This window comes from Chionomys nivalis, chromosome 11, assembly GCF_950005125.1.
Source record: "Chionomys nivalis chromosome 11, mChiNiv1.1, whole genome shotgun sequence".
Classification (NCBI taxonomy): Eukaryota; Metazoa; Chordata; class Mammalia; order Rodentia; family Cricetidae; genus Chionomys; species Chionomys nivalis.
This window is the reverse complement of record NC_080096.1, coordinates 18,354,371-18,372,522: the sequence shown is the minus strand read 5'-3', so window position 1 is coordinate 18,372,522 and position 18,152 is coordinate 18,354,371. Positions and strand designations below refer to the sequence as shown.

General features: G+C 49.6%; 1 protein-coding gene across 1 annotated transcript; it reads right to left on the bottom strand.

Annotated features, from left to right (window-relative positions):
• Positions 1–7,411: 7,411 nt before the first annotated feature.
• Catsper4 (cation channel sperm associated 4) lies at positions 7,412–17,472 on the bottom strand. Its single transcript, XM_057784180.1, has 11 exons — positions 17,425–17,472; positions 17,261–17,338; positions 16,761–16,904; positions 14,693–14,794; positions 13,097–13,194; positions 12,797–12,917; positions 12,462–12,595; positions 9,921–10,095; positions 8,390–8,601; positions 7,956–8,121; positions 7,412–7,462 (listed from the first exon to the last, which is right to left on the bottom strand). The coding sequence occupies exons 1-11, from the start codon at positions 17,470–17,472 to the stop codon at positions 7,412–7,414; spliced, it is 1,329 nt and encodes a 442-aa protein (XP_057640163.1).
• Between the last annotated feature and the right edge of the window lie 680 nt (positions 17,473–18,152).

Sequence of the window (18,152 nt, the reverse complement as noted above, 5' to 3'; positions counted from 1 at the left end):
TGTTTGTGTGTTTTGCCTGCATGTATATGTGTGCCTGGTGCCGTTGGTGGTCAAACGAGGGTGTCAGCTCCCCTGAGACCCACACACACGCTGAACCCACAGGTGGCTGTGGGTACTGGGAACTGAACCCAGGACCTCTGGAAGAGCAGTCTCCATGCTCTTAACCACTGAGCCATCTCTCCAGTTCCATTCTCCATCCCTGCTGTGGTTTTTCTTGTTTTTGTTTTGTTTTTGTTTGTTTTTGTTCGTTTGCCTCATGTGTATAGATGTTCCACTTCCTTGTAAGTCTGTGCGCCCTGCGTATGTCTGGTGCCCGTGGAAGCCAGAAGAGGGTGTTGGATCACCTGAATTAAAGTTACAGATGACTGTAGTGGATGCTGGGAATCAAATCCAGGTCCTTTACAAGAGTAGTAGCCAGTGCTCTAACTTGCAGAGCCATCTCTTTAGCCCCCTATTTTTTTTATTAATTTTTTCATTTATTTTACATACCAACCACAGTTTCACCTCCCTCTTCTATTGTTTTAAAGATTTATTTATTTATTATATATACAGTGTTCTGCCTGCATGTATGCCTGCATGCCAGAAGGGGGCACCAGATCTCATTATATATGGATGTGAGTCACTACTCAGAACCTCTAGAAGAACAGCCAGTTCTCTTAACCTCTGAGTCATCGCTCCAGCCCTATGGGCTTGTATTAAACAAAGTAGAATAAATAAATCTTTATTAAAAAAAAAAAAAAGACAAGGCCTTAAAAAGCCTACCTTGCATACAGGGCTAGCCTTGAACTCACTATGAGCCCAGGGTGGCCTTAAATTCCCTATGGTCTCACTGAATTCCTTCTTTTGCTTTGTTGAGACAGGCTCTTACGAATCTTAGGCTGGCCACACTACATGGCAGAGGATGACCTTGATCCTCCTGTATCTACCTCCTGAGTGCCCACCGAGACTGGCTTTCCGGAAGTGTTTGATTTCTTGATAACTTGTTTGAACTTAGTTGAACTAGTGGTTCAGTGGTTAAGAGCACCAATACCCCAAAACACCCACATTCAGTTCTGAGCATCCACATGGTGGTTTTCAACCATCTGTAAGTCTAGTCCCAGGTGAGCTAACGCCCTCTTCTGAATTCCAAGGGCACCAGGCACACACGTGTTGTGTTGTACATACATACATGCAAGCAAAAACACTCATACACATTAAATAAATAGATAAATCTAAAACTAAAGCAACATGGGGGCTGGAGAGACAGTTTAGCCAGTAGGAGCACTTTCTGCTCTTCTAGAAGACTTGGATTTGGTTCCCAGCGCTCACAAAAGTGTTACGCAGAATAATGCAAGCAGGTTAGGGACACAGCTCAATGGGAGAAAGTTTATTTTGGCAACCTTGAGGCCTTGGCTTCAATTCTTAGTACCACATACACCAGTGGTTCTCAACCTTCCTAAAGCTGCAGCCCTTTAAATACCTCACGTTGTGGTGACCCCCCAACCCTAAAACTATTTTCGTTGCTACTTCATAACTGTAATTTGCTACTGCTATGAATCATAATGTAAGTATCTGTGTTTTCTGATGGTCTTAGGTGACCCCTGTGAAGGCTATTTGACCCCCTCCCCAGGGGTTGTGACCCACAGGTTGAGAACTACTGACACACACAAAAGCCAGATGTGGTAGCAGATGTGCCTATAGTCTAGCACCTGGGAAGCAGGGGAAGTGTGCCTTGCAGCAAGTTTGGGGCCAGCCAGGGCTACATAGCAAGACCCTGTATCAAAACACAAAGAACAAACAAAACCCCCAACAAACTAAGCTGGGCATATGGGATAAGCCTTCAAACCCAGCATGGGGAGGCAGAGGCAGGCGTATATCTGTGAGTTCCAGGCCAGCCTAATCTACAAAGTAACCCTTTCTCAAACAAACAAAGCAAAAACAAAGCAACCCCCCCTCCCAAGAATTTTACTTCTTAAAAAAATTTTTTTTTTCAACTCAGCCATCGGTAAGATGGTTTATCAGGTTAGAGTGCTTGCCTGAGTTTAATTCCTGTATCCCAGCCGAAAAGAACTCACTCCTGAGGTTTGTCATCTGACTTCCTTCACCATGGTGCACTCCAACCCTAACACACACATACACACACACGGTGGGGAAGGATAATAGTGGTAGTCATAACAATATTTTTTTAAAAAGCATATCACTTGACTTCTGTAACTGAGCCATGGTGATGCACTCTCAACCTGTATCTCTCTCTCTCTCTCTCTCTCTCTCTCTCTCTCTCTCTCTCTCTCACACACACACATACACACAAAGCACTGGTGGTTATGGATGCTCAGCATCTTTCCCTCTCATTTGTCCAGAGTGGAAATGATATGCTGTTTTTTCACTGAGGTGACGCCTGCTATTTTTGGAAAACAGGTCGTGGAAACTAAGGCTGAAACAGGGAAGGCATCTGTCCAAAGCCACACCCCAAGGAAGTGGTGATGTTGCATTTGAAACCAGACCATCAGACCCCTCACTTTGCTTTCTCAACTGTGCTATGAAGCCCTACAAAAACATCACCCAATTTCCAAGGCTGAGCTGGCCATTTTCCCTTGAGAGGAAAGGCCTCACACACATGCTGAACTAATCCCCAGGGCACCTTGCTCTTTCCCCTGGGCAATGGGCAGAAACGGGCCATCACCTGATGCCCTGCTCTAGATTCCTAGCAATTCCCCGAGGGCTGATTCAGATGCTAGCCCTCCTTCCTGTCAGTACTCTGAAGAGGCACTGGCCTGCCCCCCACCCTGGACCACCTCTACTATGACATCTTCCTTGTGTACAGAGCTGCGGGGTCAACACAGGGCAGCAGCTGTCTGGGAGGCTTACAAAGAGTAGGGAGGCTTGGAGTGGGGACTGATTCTGTGACGTATTTCTTTTTCTTTCTTAACAAAACTTTATTCAAAATTACAACTAAAACATACACACATAAATTTTGCAGAGTATATTCCACTGGGAATGAAATTTAAATATTCTTTTTGTGAGACAGTCTCCATCATTTGAACATAACTGTAAATCTATATAATGTGAGTCCTATAAACATACCAAGGAACTTTTAATATATTTTTTTAAATATTTATTTATTTATTAGGTATACAATATTCTGTCTGTGTGTATGTCTGCAGGCCAGAAGAGGGCACCAGATCCCTTTACAGATGGTTGTGAGCCACCATGTGGTTGCTGGGAATTGAACTCAGGACCTTTGGAAGAGCAGGCAATGCTCTTAACCTCTGAGCCATCTCTCCAGCCCCTATTTTTTATTTTTTAAGAAAACAAACTATCTTTTTTTCATTTCATATACCAATCTGAGTTCCCACTCCTTCCCCTCCTCGCTCCCTCCCCCCCCCCCACATCCACACCTCAGAGATGGTAAGGCACATTGCTTTGGGGAAGGTCCAAGGTCCTCCCCACTATATCTAGCCTGAGCAAGGTATCCATACAAAGAGAATGGGTTCCAAAAAGCCAATACAAGCACTAGGAATAAATCCTGGTCCACTGCCAGTGGCCCTGCAGTCTGCCCCAGCCACACAACTGTCACCCACATTCAGAGGGTCTAGTCTGGTCCTATGCTGGTTCCTCCCCTGTCTGGCCAGAGTTGGTGAGCTCACATTAGCTCAGGTAAGCTTTTCAGTGGGTGTCCTATCATGGTCTTGTATTTGTTGTGTGACCTTGTGGCTGGCATCCCACCCCTTACTCTGGTCTCCATGGCTCACTCAGCATAGTGAGATCCTGGCTCAGTATTAGAGGAGCCGCAACAGCCCAGGCTAACAGGGCAGGTGACTTGTTAGAGGGACTTAGGTTTGTATTTGCAAAGAGGACTATCTCATTGGCTTCGAATGCATGCTTTTTTTTTCCTTTTGGATTTTTTGAGACAGGGTATTCTATGCTAACCTTGACATCTGGATCCTCCACTTCCCCAGGGCTGGGATCACAGACGTGAACTACCACACCTGATCTGACTTTGTGCTTTTTCTGAGCAGACAACCTGTTGCTCTGTCCTTATGCAGGAGTCCATCTTTGCCCACAGATGTGCCACACCGAGCTGTCATTCTGCAACCAGCACAGCGCCGTGCTGTCTTCTGGTTGGCTGGTATACTTCTGTACCACCGCACTAACACCACATCATCCATCACTTTAAAGGGCGGGGCAGTATTTGATGGGCAGGTGGGAGGACTGGAGAGACAGCTCACAGAGAAAAGCACTTGCTGCTCTTCCACAGGACCCAACTTCTGTCCCCAAATGCCTGTGTCGCATGGCTGACGATGCCCTATAACTCTGGCTTCGGGGGCTCTGACACCTTAGTAATAGTTTGGACTTTCAGTGGACTGAGGGCCTGGGGTTTGGGACCCTGGTACCTTCCCCTACACTTCTCTGTTTTCTGTAAGGCCACCAGTCTGATGCCTGACCCTCCCATCTCCCCAGGGCTGGAATTACAAGCCTGTACCACCACATTTGACCTGACTTTATGCTTTTTCCAAGGGGGGGTCAACCAATTGCCCTTCAGGCTTCTTCATACACACGTGCACACACACACACACATACGCGACATACACAATATCACAGACCTCTGTTGACCTCTGTTCTCTGATGCTATTTGTTGTTTTTCACTTTTTGAATTCTTTGAGACTGGAGCCTAGGCTGACTTTGAATTTCTGATCCTCCTGCCTCCGCTTCCCAAGTGCTGGGATTCCAGGTATGTGCTAACACAATCAGCTTCCCTCTGTCCTTTCTTACACACTAGAGTCAACTAATTTAGACTACAAGCCCCTATTGGGATTTTAGTTGGGTATAGGCCGAAATTTCAAATTTGGTGAAAATCTTCATGGTGATTGTGATTCCCTGCCTTTAGCGATGGAGTATCCTAGACTCTGGAGTCAGACCTGTGTGATTGGGAGGATGTGGAAATCGGCAGGTGACTGGAAGCCCCAGTTTCTATGGCGGCAAAGCAGGGATGCTGACAGTGCCTACTTCGAGTCTTAAGGCCAGGGGAGCTGTCACACAGTGCTCGGCACAGGCACAGTGGACCCCGCTCTTGGAGTCATCACTCTCCCACCCACTGCTGTCGCCACACCTACTGATGTGTGTTTTATTGCTTTATCATAGAGGCTCCTGTCCCTGGTCAAAGTTGTGGACCTGGGGAGCTGCCTGTGCACAGTGTGTGGCCTGTATCTTCCCTCATGCTGATCTAGGAACTCAGTAACCCAGAATGCCTTCCTTTCTCAAACTGTGAGGCAGCAGACCACTGGTCTTCGTAGAGAAAGGCAAAGCAACTATGTTGGAACACCTGAGCCCTCAGCCTGCAGGAACAGCCTCAGATGTTAACCTGCCACACTGAAAACCCAGCTATTAGCCTGCCCAGATGGGAAGGACAGATAGAAAGACAGATGAGCAGACGGGATGGAGCAGACAGACAAAGATAGCACTCTGCAAGAGATGTAAGGGAGAGGCCAGAGGCGCCGAGGTCATTCTGTTTTTAAAACTCCCTGGCACCTCTGCCCCACACCCTTTAGACAGCTAAAGAGGTTAGTTAGGGAGTAGCTGAGCTTCCCTTGGCGACCAGAGAGGTATTACCTGCCTTTTTTAGCACTTTCTTCCCGTCTCTGGCCAGTCAGAAAAGAAGCTACAAGTTGAGGATGGAAAAGGGGTTGGGTACTTACTGGGCAGGTTGAAGGCTCTGTCCCTACTTAGGAGCAGCAGAAGCAGCAGAAACCAGTGGCTGCCCATGTCCATGCTGATAGATGGTCCTAGGGGTGTTAGGAAGGAGCTCTGGCCCAAACAAGGGGGCAGACTGCAAGACAGAGTGGTACTGCTGCCACCAGCGCCACCTCTCTGCCTGATGAGCACTCTACCCACTCTGTTGTCCAGACTGCCCGTGGGCCTCAGGGGGCTTTTTAGTTAGAACCTCTGCTGATGCAGTCAGGGGCCGGGTGAGGCAGTGTTTCCCATCAGCTGCAATCAGTGAGCCTCTAGGGACTGCGGTGCCAACTAGTGAATATCCCAAGGCCCTAGTTATCAGCCTTTCCTGAACAGCAGGGCAGAACTCTGGGTCACACAGCTTCCCCATCACCACCAGCAGAGTGTCTGGGCCACACAGCATCCCCATCAGCACCAGCAAAGTGTCTGAGGGTCAGGGATATTGGTCTTCCACTGTCTGGGTTTCCAACTGACACTTGAGAATCCAGCTCTTCTGCCTATGCTGATTCAGCTTTCTCTGGGGTGGTCTCAATGAGAATGGCCCCCACAGGTTCATGTGTTCAAATGCTTGGTCCCTAGTTGGTGGAACCATTTGGGAAGGATTAGGAGGTGTGGCCTTGTTGGAGGAGGTATGTTAGTGGGGGTGGCTTTGAGATTTCAAAAGCCTCGCTAGGCAGTGGTGGCACATGCCTTTAATACCATCACTTGGTAGGCAAAGGCAGGTGGATCTCTGAGTTCAAGGCTAGCCTGATCGATAGAGTGAGTTTCAGGATGGCCAAGGCTACACAGAGAAGCTTTGTCTTGGAAAAACAAAACAAACAAACAGAAAAAGAGATTTCAAAAGCCTCCACCATCCCCAGTATACTCTCAGCTACTCCTCCAGCCTCCTCGCTAAATTGGAAGCCCTTAAAGGGGTTCATCAGACTAACCCCAAGACTAGTTCTCACTGCGAAGCCCAGGCTAGCCCCTGAGTCTCCTGAGTCCTCCTATCCCAGTCTCTCAGGTGCTGGGATTGAGGGCTACATCACCACATTCAGCACTAACAAGTGTTTGGTTTGTTTGTTTGCTTTGTTTTGTTTGAGACAAGATCTCCTGTAGCTCAGGCTGGCCTTCAACTAGCTGAGTAGCTGAGGATGACCTTGAATTCTTAGTCCTCCTGCCTCAACTTCCCAAGTGCTGGGAATGAGGTGTGAGCCACCACGCTCCATGCAAACAGGCTTTTAGAAAGCACAATCTTTCGTATCTAGGAAACCAAAGGGAAGGATGAAAAACAGGTTGAGAACAGCCAGTCAGAATAATTAATTATAACAAGAAATTTTATTTTTGGTGCATACAGCCTTACTTGGCCTGGCTCTTTTCAATGCTTGGGCCCACCCAGGCCTCGTCCAGCTCCAGCTGGAGCAGATGTCAGGGATAGTCATCTTTAGGTCACCGCCTGGCTACCCCTTTCTGCGCTCATCCCTGCTGTGGGGTGCTCATCCCTGATGTGGGGCTTCCATTCTCGCACAGAATCCTTTGTCCTGACTCCTCCGGACCTCAGGCTCACAAGCATAAGCCCTGCAGATGCTGCCACCATCCCAGCCCCATGGCCTCTGCCACCCAGGTGGAAGGGAGAGCGATGGGCTCCAGTCAGGGATGCAGGAAGATGCAGCAGCTGATCCCGTGTGTGTGCAGGCCCCTTGGCTCCCATGCTGCCTTCTCACAGGCTGAACTTGTGTTTGCTAAGCACATTTGAGCTAGACTCATGAACCTGCAAACCAAAAGGTCTTCTTGTCATTTCACTTACCTGGACGGGACAGACTGCCCCTTTCTCCTCCTGCCTCAATAGCTAACTGCCCCTGCTGGGTAACTCTGGCATGCCTAGAACCCACTCTGAACTGAGGAACCCAGGCATTCCCAAGACTCCATTCCCATGAGATAAGAGGTGCTCATATGCACCCTAGATGGGTTGACAGGGGTCCTTTTTCCAATGTGGGACTAAGGCCCTGTTTCCAAGGAAGAGCTGAGCTGGCAAAAGCCGCTCTAAGATAAAGATAGGTCTGTAGGTGCTGGGGAAGGGGAAGATGGGAGGAAGCAGGGCCTCTATGACTCGACTTGACCAATGGGTGCCAGCTGAGGTGAGGGGGGACTTTAGAGGGTCAACCGGAAAAGAAAGGAAATCTTGACTGTGGTGCCTGTCAGGGGTATTGCGGGTCGGGGTGGGGGCGGGGAGGAGTTGATCAGATAGGGAAGGGAATGTGCACCTTTTCCCTGCTGACCAGTGCAGAGATCAAGTCTTGCTGAGTAGCCACCTCACGCATGTCTAGGGAGGACTCGCTCTGGAGGGACAGGGTTTTGGAGGCATGCTTCTGCAACAACTCCCGTTCCTGCTCCTGGTTGTAACGGATGGAGCGCACCTCCTCCACGATCCTGGGGTAGAAAAGACATTGTGTTCCTCCGAAGCCCTTCGTTTCTTCCCTGGTGCGCACCCTCCTTCGTCTTCCCTCCTCCCTCACTGCTTCTGCCGCATCCCTAAGGGAAACCCAGGCCATGCAGGGACCTCCTGGGAGAAAGGCACGACCCGAAAGGTCAGGACACTAGCTCCTGAGCTGGGAAGCTTCAACTCTGGGCAAGTTACTTAGAAAATGGGCCTGACTGAAGCCAGGCCCAGCTCTGACTCCCCAGTACCCTCCCCTACATGTTGAGCTCCTCCCGGATCTCTTTGTACTCCATCAGGTTCTCCTGTATGGCTTCAAGCACCAGGCAGAAATTATCGCAGGTCTTTTCCGTGAGGTTGCACAGGGGACCCCCAACCAGCGGCTCCTGGGGGTGACCAGAAGCCTCCTTGCGAGCCTCTGTACAATGCACCAAGGGCAGATCGTCAGCAAAGTCTTCTTCATCTGTACCTGTCTGAGGACGGTGATGGAGACGGTAGGCAGCTCAGGGCCACGTTACTTCAGGGAGGCTGAGTCTCTTAGCACATGCCCCTTTAGCCCTTTTGGTATTATAACATTTTACCTTATTTTATTTGTGCCTCCAGCAAGCCAGGCTAGCTACTCTACACTGGGTCCGGTCCTCAGCTCCAGTTAATCTTAGCCTCCCTTCCTGGATGTGATGACTCAGTTTCAAGTGGGACATAAGCCCCTCTCGGATCCCTTTGGAAATTCTTGCCCCAGCAAACCTTTAAAGCTCTACCTACGCTGGGTGATGATGATCCTGGCCCTCTGACCTTTCCAAAGTACTCGGCTCCATTCTGCACCTTTTAAAAGCAAGTTCTACCAAGTGAATACTGAGGAGCTAACATTTATTAAGTTCTTTTTTTTTTTCTTTTCCTTCCTTCCCTCTTCCTCCTCTCCCTCCTCCCTCAGTCCCCCACCTTCGTTTTGCTTTTTTATTCCCCCCTTCGGTTTTTCGAGACAGGGTTTCTCTGTGTAGCCCTGCGTGTACTATAGAACTAGCTCTGTAAACCAGGCTGGCCTCAAACTCACAAAGATCCATCTGCACCTGCCTCTGCCTCTGCCTCTGCCTCCTGGGTGCTGAGATTAAAGGTGTGTGCCACCACCGCCCAGCTTTGTTTTGCTTTTCAAGATGGGGTTTCTCTGTAGCGTGGCTTGAACTCGCTCTGAAGACCAAGCTGACTTCAGGGATTAAAGGCATGCACTGCCACACCTAGCCAATATATGACTGTTTTGCCTGCATGTATGTCAGTAAGGGCACCATGTACATACAATGCCTGTGAAGACCAGAAGGTGGCTATGGCTATGAATCCCCTGGAACTAGAGTCACAAACAGTTGTGAGTGGCCATGTGGATGTTGGGACTTGACCCCAAGACCTCTGCAGGAGCAATCAGTGCTCTTAACCACTGAGCCCGATCTCCAGTTCATTTCTTGAGCTCTTACTTGCAAACACTCATCAGATCCTATATCTCACGAGGGTCCTGGCGAGCGAGTGCTATTATCATTCCCATCATAGGGAAGAACTTCTGAATCCCATTGGGTGAATGGCCTCATGCCACCCCATCGCTCAGCTTTGAATTACCATGGCACATCTAGGAACCCATACCCAACCCCCAGGAGCCTCAGTCACTGAGTGGACGTTACAGAGGTGGAGGTCTGGCCTCCAGGTTTTGGATTTGGCTTTCTCCATGCACTCGAATGTGCAAACACACACGTACACAAGTCATTCATGCACACACTCTCCTCCCTCCCGTCCTCCCCATCCCATGCACCTCGCTAAAAGTTATCTGACGCTGTTGCCCCTCCTCTCCTATCTTCATCATCTGTTCCAGATTTGTGGTCACGACAACCACAAACAAGTTGAGGCCAATGAAAGCGCCAATGGTGATGAAGATGGCAAAGTAGATGGCACCTCCGACTTCCATGGCAATCTCCTCATCGTTCGTCCTGCGGGCGGCAGTCAGGAGCTCCGTCATTTCCCTAGCCCTTGAAGCCTCAGCTTTCTCATCTTTAAGACAAGGGACTATTTCCCACTCCTGCTGGCTGCAGAAGCAGCTCTTTGACTGAGGCCTGCTGTGCTGTCTGCTAGGCAAGCAGAGCCAACACTCAAACCAGCCCTACCAGGAGATTGGTGTGTCAGCATTATAAAGCACAGGCTATGCTTACATATGCTATAAATAGAAGAGTGCTATAGAAGTTTCTAGACTGACCCTCACGGCACTCTATGAGGTAGTCAATTTTTTTTTTTTTTTTTTTTTTTTTTTTTGGTTTTTCGAGACAGGGTTTCTCTGTGGCTTTGGAGCCTGTCCTGGAACTAGCTCTTGTAGAGCAGGCTGGTCTCGAACTCACAGAGATCTGCCTGCCTCTGCCTCCCGAGTGCTGGGATTAAAGGCGTGCGCCACCACCGCCCGGCTGAGGTAGTCAATATTGCCCTGGAGTCTCTAATTATGAATTTGTAAACTGAAGATCGGAATCCCAGCACTCGGGAAGTAAAGATAGGAGATCAGGAGTTCAAAGCTAGCCTGGGCTACCTGATTTCCTGTCTCAAAAACAAACAAACAAACAAACAAACCAAAAAACAAAACTAGGAGTGAAACTTAGTTGGTAGTGTTTGCCCCGGGTGCACAAGGCCCCAGTACAGCATAAACCAGGGGGTGGTGTATGACTATGATCATTTGGGAAGAAATTCAAGGCTATCCTGGGCTATGCTAGACTCCACTTCAAAACAAAAGTAAAAGAGACAAATCAACCCCTCCAACGTATTTTTTTTGTTTGTTTGTTTTTGTTTTGTTTTATAGAGACAGGGTTTCTCTGTGTTGCTTTAGAGCCTGTCCTGGAACTAGCTCTTGTAGACCAGGTTGGCCTCAAACTCACAGAGATCTGCCTGCCTCTGCCTCCTGAGTGCTGGGATTAAAGGCCTGTGCCACCACCACCCAGCTCCTCCAACTTTTAAAAGCTAGAGGTTGGAGCTATAGCTCTGTAGGAGAAGTCTTGCTTAGCAGGCTTAAGATCCAGAACTACAAGATACAAATGAATAAACAAGCCGGTCTTGGTGGCTCACTTCAGTCAGCTCAGCACTTAGCCAACTAAGGCAGGAAGATCACTTCAAGCTTGAGCCCCACAGTGGAATAGTTTGCCTAATGTCACAGGGCTGGTGCAGGGGAAAGGACTCAAAAGCCCAGTGCCACTTCACTGTGCAGTCCACGAAGGTCAGGCTGGCCTCAGGGAGTAGACTGCCTCTGTCTCCTCAGTGTTGAGATTAAAGGCATCTTCCACCAAGCAACCAACCGTGCTCTGGGCCCTAACACCCCACCTTTTGCTGGTTTAGTTTGGCTTGGTTTTAGTTTTTGTGGTTTGAGATTTGTTGTTTTTTTTTTTTTTTTTTTTTTTTTTTTTGTTTTTCGTTTTTGTTTTTTTGAGACCAGGTCTTACTATGTAAGTCTGGTTGGTCTGAAATTGGCTATATAGACCAGGCTGACTGAGTTCTCACAGAGATCCTCCTGCCTCTGCCTCCTTGAATGCTGGGATTAAAAATGTGTGCCAACATGTCAGCTTTTTTTTTTTTTTTTTTTAGATTGGTTCTCAAATTAGTTCAGGCTGGCCTCATACTGTGTGGTATAGGTGAATGTCACCAGTCTTGGTTTGTGTGGTCTGGGGAACTGAACCCAGGCTAGGTAAACACTCTACCGACTAAGCTCCACCCCCAGGTCCCTTTCCTCCCACCCTTCCCCCTTTTTTCTTCTTTGAGACAGGGTCTTATCACAGCCCAGGTAGGCTGTACTGAGCTTGAACTCCTGATTCTCCTACCTCGGCTTCCTGAACGCTAGGCTCTCCATTCCCTATGACTAAAGAAACCCTTGGCCTACTTGGCTTTTACTTCACAAAGGGGAGTGGGATGAAATGAAATCGGACTTGAACTCGACAGATAAGAAGCGAAGAACAGAACACAAAAGTGGCCTTGGGGAGCAAGTCTGAGAATGAGTGGGTTGAACCCCAACTTCCCAGGCCTCTAGGTGGTTGGTTGCGCTCTAGTGTGAGCTGGGGGCCACCGAGTAACCTCAGGCACAACCACAGACCTGCTCCCTGGCCCAAGGCCGAGCCACACAGCTATGCCTTGTGCTCCCTGAACTGGGTCAGGCGACCCTGTGACTGTGTGAAGCTTCTGTGGAAATAAGGTTCAAGTACCATGATTTTCTTGGGTAGTCACTTCCTGTGAGGCCAGTTTCCTCCAAGTCCTGGGGGCCCCTCTCACAGTTTCCCTCACCTGCCCTAGCCAGAAGGGGAGGAAACCCCAGAACCCCACCTGTACTCACTGGAAGTCACTGTAGATGTCCAGCCAGCCATCCTGGGTGATGCAGATGAAGAGGGTGTACAGTGCAACCCCCATGTTCTGGAAATGCTTGGGCACGAACGCACCGAAGAGTGTGACCCCAAACACAGAGAACACCTGCCAAAGAGACCACAACCTAATCTCACCCAGTGACCTTGGAGCTTGACAAGGGGCGCAAATGAATGCCAATAAATGTTCCCAGGGACCCACAAGGATTCCAACCCAAGCCCCCTTCCTCTTGGAGGCATCCATCCCCGTCCACTGCCCTGCAGGTTCTGTTTGGGGAAGGAGATAGGCTGGGGCCTGGGAGACACTGACCAGCATGAAGAAGAGGATGAGGGCCACAACGTTGGCCAAGTCCGGCACCGACTGCAGAATGACCCTGATGATCTTGGCTAGGGGCTCCACTGCCATGCACACATGTACCAGCCGAAGTGCCCTGTGGCAGAGCCTCTCAGGGGTGCCCCTTGACCCTTTCCAGACCCCTTCCCCTCCTTGTTACCTCCCTTCCACCAACTTCCCAAAAAGGCAGAGCTGAGCCCCAGATGGTAGTGACTTCCTTACTCACTCCTGCGGTCAGGATAGATACCCCTCTTACCTTCAGGGCTCCCTACTCACCTGAGAGTGTAGGTGACGGCAATTATATCAAGTTGTTTTATGAAGAATCCCGTGAACAATATAAAGACAATTATGAAGTTGAGGATGTTCCAGCCATCCTGCAAGGAGGGTCTGTCAAGCCCAGCTCATGGGAGCACCCTGTCTACCTGCCACAATGGGAGACTTGATGATCCTCTGAGAACAAAGCTAGCCAGCTGCCATCTCCTGGCTGTCACCCCCAATATGCCGCAAACACATAACCACAGTCCTATACCTATGAAAACAGTCCTTCTCAGAGACGCACAGTGAAGACGCCCCCATACATCCAAGGGTAGCCCTTTAGCCAATGACTTGATCTGTCTAGTTAGGTGACTTGAGAACTCCTGGATGCTCCTGCCTCAGTATAAAGTGTGACAAACACTATAATTAATAACATTAAAGTAGCTGCCTGGTGGTACATGTCTTTGGTCGCAGCACTCTGGAGGCAGACGTAATAAGAGCTTTGTGAGTTTGGGCTAGCCTGGTCTACAGAGGGAGTTCCAGGCCAGCTAGAGTTACATAGTGATACCCTGTCTCAAAACTAAGTCATAAATATATAAATACAAAAGAAGTGGAAAACAACTAACAGACCCAGCAGTTAAGAGACCGGTAGTAGCATAAGCTACAGCCCATTCATCATGCACTAATACAGAAAGATTACCAGGATCCCATAAGTACCAGCTAAGAGCAAAGCATTGTTTACAGTAGGCTACAGTCAGAAAAGGGAGCGCTAAAAATACACGCCTCTGTGCCTAGGACTATAAAGCGCAGCTGAGAGGATAAACAGGGGCTAGAAGATTACCACAGAGGTGAGTGAAGGCAAGAGGGTGAGGGATTGGACTGGATCTGATCCAGGACTCCGCGTGGTTTACTACAGCCTTCTGTTCAACGTGTGACTGAGGTAAACGTTCAAAAAGAAAGCTCTGTTTTTATGGAAGATGCTCTTCACCTTGGGAGGCAATCAAATAAACTCAAGTCTTACTCACCTCACTGAGTCTATGCCACACACCACACACACAAACGCCTTTAATCCCAGCACTGGGGGGGGGGTAGGTAGAGGCAATCGGATCTCTGTGAGTTCAAGGCCAGCCTGCCCTACAGAACTAATTTCCAGGACAGCCAGGGCTACACAGAGAAACCCTGTCTGGAAAAACCAAGCCAACCAACCAAACAAGTTCTCCTCCCCAACACACACACCAAAATAAAACATAACAAATTACTACATTATACATTACATTAAAAGATTATGGAGTTCTGATCCAGAACCATGTGAATTAAGATAGATACTCTCAGTTCCTTGACTCCAATTCCCCAAAGACAGAAACCAGGGTTCGTGTGAGTAGAGAGAGCTGGGGAGGCAAGAGCAGGGGTTCAGACATACAGAGGGGGCACTTCCTGAACAACGTACGTTCTGCCCAACCACAGATTTCTCTGAAATCCCCCACACAAGGCCCCTCGCACTGATACACTCTCTCTCCATACAAACCCTTTATTTTTCAGGACAAAGACTTGATGTGTCTGCAGACCCCAAGGAGGGGTAGGGTGAGGGTGTATCGATAGGAATTCCAGGGACCTTACCTTCCAGAAAACCCAGAAGCCATTGAACCAGCCGAGAAGAACCTCACACATAAGGATGGTCAGCACAATGTCGTCTATGATTGAGAACAGCTCATAGTGTTGCTGCCAGGACAGAGAAAGAGCGGGGCAGAGGCATCAGTGAGCAGAATCTGCGCCATGCTGGAGAGAGGGTGTGGGGGCTGGAGAGAGGGTGTGGGGGCTGAGGAGAGGGTGTGGGGGCTGGAGAGAGGGTGTGGGGGCTAGAGAGAGGGCGTGGGGGCTGGAGAGAGGGTGGGGGGGCTGGAGAGAGGGTGGGGGGGCTGGAGAGAGGGTGTGCGGAGTACCCCTGTTACTCTTACACCTTAGCATCTCTATGGGTTTCTTTAGGAACTACTTTCTGCACATATGCCAGGTAGTGCTAAGTGCAGTCACGTGCTGTGTCAGGTGACTGTTCTGTTCTTTTCTGTCGCATCTCCCAGATGGGGAGTTAGGAGCCCAGATGCACACGGCGGGCCTTCACCCCACCCTCTAGAGTGGGCTATTTGGGAGGGGGTGGAGGAGGCTAAACAGACTCTGGAACTGAAGAAAACAAACAACAAAACAACAACAAAAACATAAAAAGCCCCCCCCCCCAGGAGTTGCAGGACCCCAGACCCTAGAGAACTTCTCTGCTAGCCTGGTCCCAACCACCCCTGTGGCTGCAGCATTCCAAGTTCTCTGGGTCAGGCCAGAGGCGTCCTCCCTCTGTAGATCCAGGACATGTACCCTGGGTGCACGGGTTGGCAGATTGGTAGCTACGCGCTGTCCAAGCCCATGTTCATTCTTCCCCAGCCTCAATCTTGCTCTCTCAGCTTCCTTATAGCTGTGACCCCCTTCCAGTCCATGGAGTCCACCCCGGGAAACCAGTTATCTTGCCTCTTCTCTTTCTGTACCCCAGTAGCCAAACGATCCCTGTTCTGTATGTGGGCCTTCTGCTGTCCACACCCACTACGGCCGGCCAGCTGCACCTACAACCTTCTAGGCTCTGATCTTCAGTCACAAACTCCACACTAGGGTCTCAGGCTTTGCTTATTTTTCTTGTTCTACTATATTCTTTGAGGCAACCTCATGTAGCTCAGGCTGGCTTCAAACTATGTAGCCAAGGGTGACATTGAATTTCTGATTTATCAACTGAACTACACTCTCAGCCCCAGTTCCAGCATTTTTGACTGAGACCCATAAAAAGATCTTGTTTTAACACTTAACAAAATGGTCCTCGGGGACTGGCAAGGTGGCTCAGTGGGTAGAGGTGCTCGTCATCAAGCCTGGCAACCTCAGTTGGGTCCCACAGTGGAAGGAGAGAGTCGGTTCCTGGAAGTCACCCTTCGACCTTCACATGTACACTTGCATAAACACATACACATGCATGCACGCAAGCACGCATGCACACACACATATACACGTGAAGAATAAAAGAAAAAACTATAATGCTGCTCCCTCTGTTTTCTACCCCCCACCCCTTCTTTCCTTTTGTCTCTCCAGCTCGAGTTCACTATCAGAATGCTGGGCCATCTGCATTCATAACCAAACAATGGCTGGTGCGTGGACCTCCAGAGTCCTCACTGTGCTAGCTACAAGGCTCTTCTCACCTACACCAGACTGTGACATCCAGCTTTTCTTTGGGTTCTGGAAATCCATACTCAGGTGACCAAGCTCAGGTCCCCCGGAAGAGCAACAAGTGCTCTTAGCCACTGAGCCATTTCTCTAGCCCAATAAGTCTTTCTTGACTTGCAGATCCCATGAAGGTCCATGGAGACTGTCTTTTTTATGTATTTACTTATTTGAACATAATCGCACTATGTAGTCTGCTTTGCTGGGAACCTGCTTCATAGACAAGGCTGGCTGCTAACTCACAGAGATCGGACCGCCTCTGCCTCCCAAACATTAGCGTGAAAGGTTTGCTGCACTAGGCCTGTTTGGGGACCCAAGTCCTGAAGAACATCCAATCCAACCATCCATCATACACGGACAAGGAGTCAAGGGCCTGGAAAGGAAGCACCTTGTCCCAGGTCAGAGCCAGTAGGGGTAGAGATCAGGTTCAGCAGCCCACCTGACCGAGGTAAGAGTTGGTACGGATAGCAATGGTCACGGCGTTGGTCACTAGCAGCATGGCCAGCAGCAGCTGGAAGGCGGGATGTCGAAGCAACTGCTTGACAAACAAGGTAGTGATGAACTCCTGTATGTCCAAGGCATCCTGGGAGGGAACGGAGACCTTCCTTCAGGCAGGTGTCACCACAGGTGGCCTCTGCCTGGATATTTACTCCATGTTCCCTGGGAATGGGGGCCCACTTGGGGGTCTGCCTTAGAGGGTGCTATTGTTGCCAGGAAAGAAGTCACAACAAATATCATCAAAAGAGAGTTGCTGTTGGGGACCTTTGGGGGTCCTGGAGTATCTGCTGGTGAGTGGGGTCCCTGTGAGGAGTCACTTCAGCGGGCATTAGCTCCTAACGAAGGTCCTCAGGACATTTAAAGGGCAGAGGGCCGCAGAAGGGAACTATGGGGTCACTTAAATCTCAGCCCAGCCTGTCCCTACCTTCCTCCTGTCCTTACCTTCTTGTCCATGATGTCCCTGCGGCTGATGAGTACTTGTTCTTCATGCCGGCCCATGAGTGTGTAGGTGTTGTTTTTCTACAGGGGACAGGAGCAGGCCTTTAGTGTGGTCACTGCCCCTGCCCAACCCAGGGCCTCCCCACCATAGTGTTCAAGTGTTTTACCCTGCTGGTTTCGGGCCGCTGCAGCCACGATTTTTGATTTTCAGACATCTTTGCTCTGTCCCCTTCTCTCCAGTGAAGATTTGCTGCAGGCAAGCTCTCCCCGTTGAAGTGAGGTCACAAAGGCAGCTATTACCCATATACCCTTCTGTGTTCCACCAAGACATTCCAACCGGATTTTTTAAAAAAAAGCCACTGGCTTCAGGATGGGGTCAGAGATTAGAGGCTGGGCAGGGGAATAGGTCGCACTCCCATGTCATTTGAATACAGTGAACAGAGGTCCCCTTTCTGGATCCAGGGACTAGAGGTGGGGCTGAGTGAAGAAGAGATGCCCAGGACTCTTTGCCTTCAGCTACCTGTCCCACAGCTACCCACCCGGTCCTTCCAGAAAGGTAAGTTTTCTTATCTATGTAGAAGAGTGTCCTTCCCTGGGGCTAGAACAGGGAAGCAGGTCTGACCTCCCAGGGCTAAGGTGAGATGAGCAAAGAAATGAAGGACCACAGAGCTCAGCACCCTGTCACAGGAGCCTTGAGTGGACACTCAGAGTAATGAGCTACACAGGGAGCTTGTCACCCACCCTGTGATGGAAAGCATTCACTCAAGCAGGACAGCTCTTCACCCCTGTGTGTGTGGGGGGGGAGGGAAGCGAGCGGGACAGCTCTTCACCCCTGTGTGTGTGTGGAGGGGGTATATGCAGATTCCCAATTCAGAGCAAAGACACAAGGGTTCAT

What these genes read in the sequence shown, in the direction of transcription:
- Catsper4 (XM_057784180.1), bottom strand. Translation starts at nt 17,472, where the DNA reads ATGTCTGAAAATCAAAAATCGTGGCTGCAGCGGCCCGAAACCAGCAGG. An exon ending in GGGACATCATGGACAAGAAG is followed by an intron (nt 16,905 to 17,260) that starts GTAAGGACAGGA and finishes GTTCCCTCCCAG; the next exon opens with GATGCCTTGGACATACAGGA. An exon ending in GTCAGATAACTTTTAGCGAG is followed by an intron (nt 8,602 to 9,920) that starts GTGCATGGGATG and finishes CACCGTCCTCAG; the next exon opens with ACAGGTACAGATGAAGAAGA.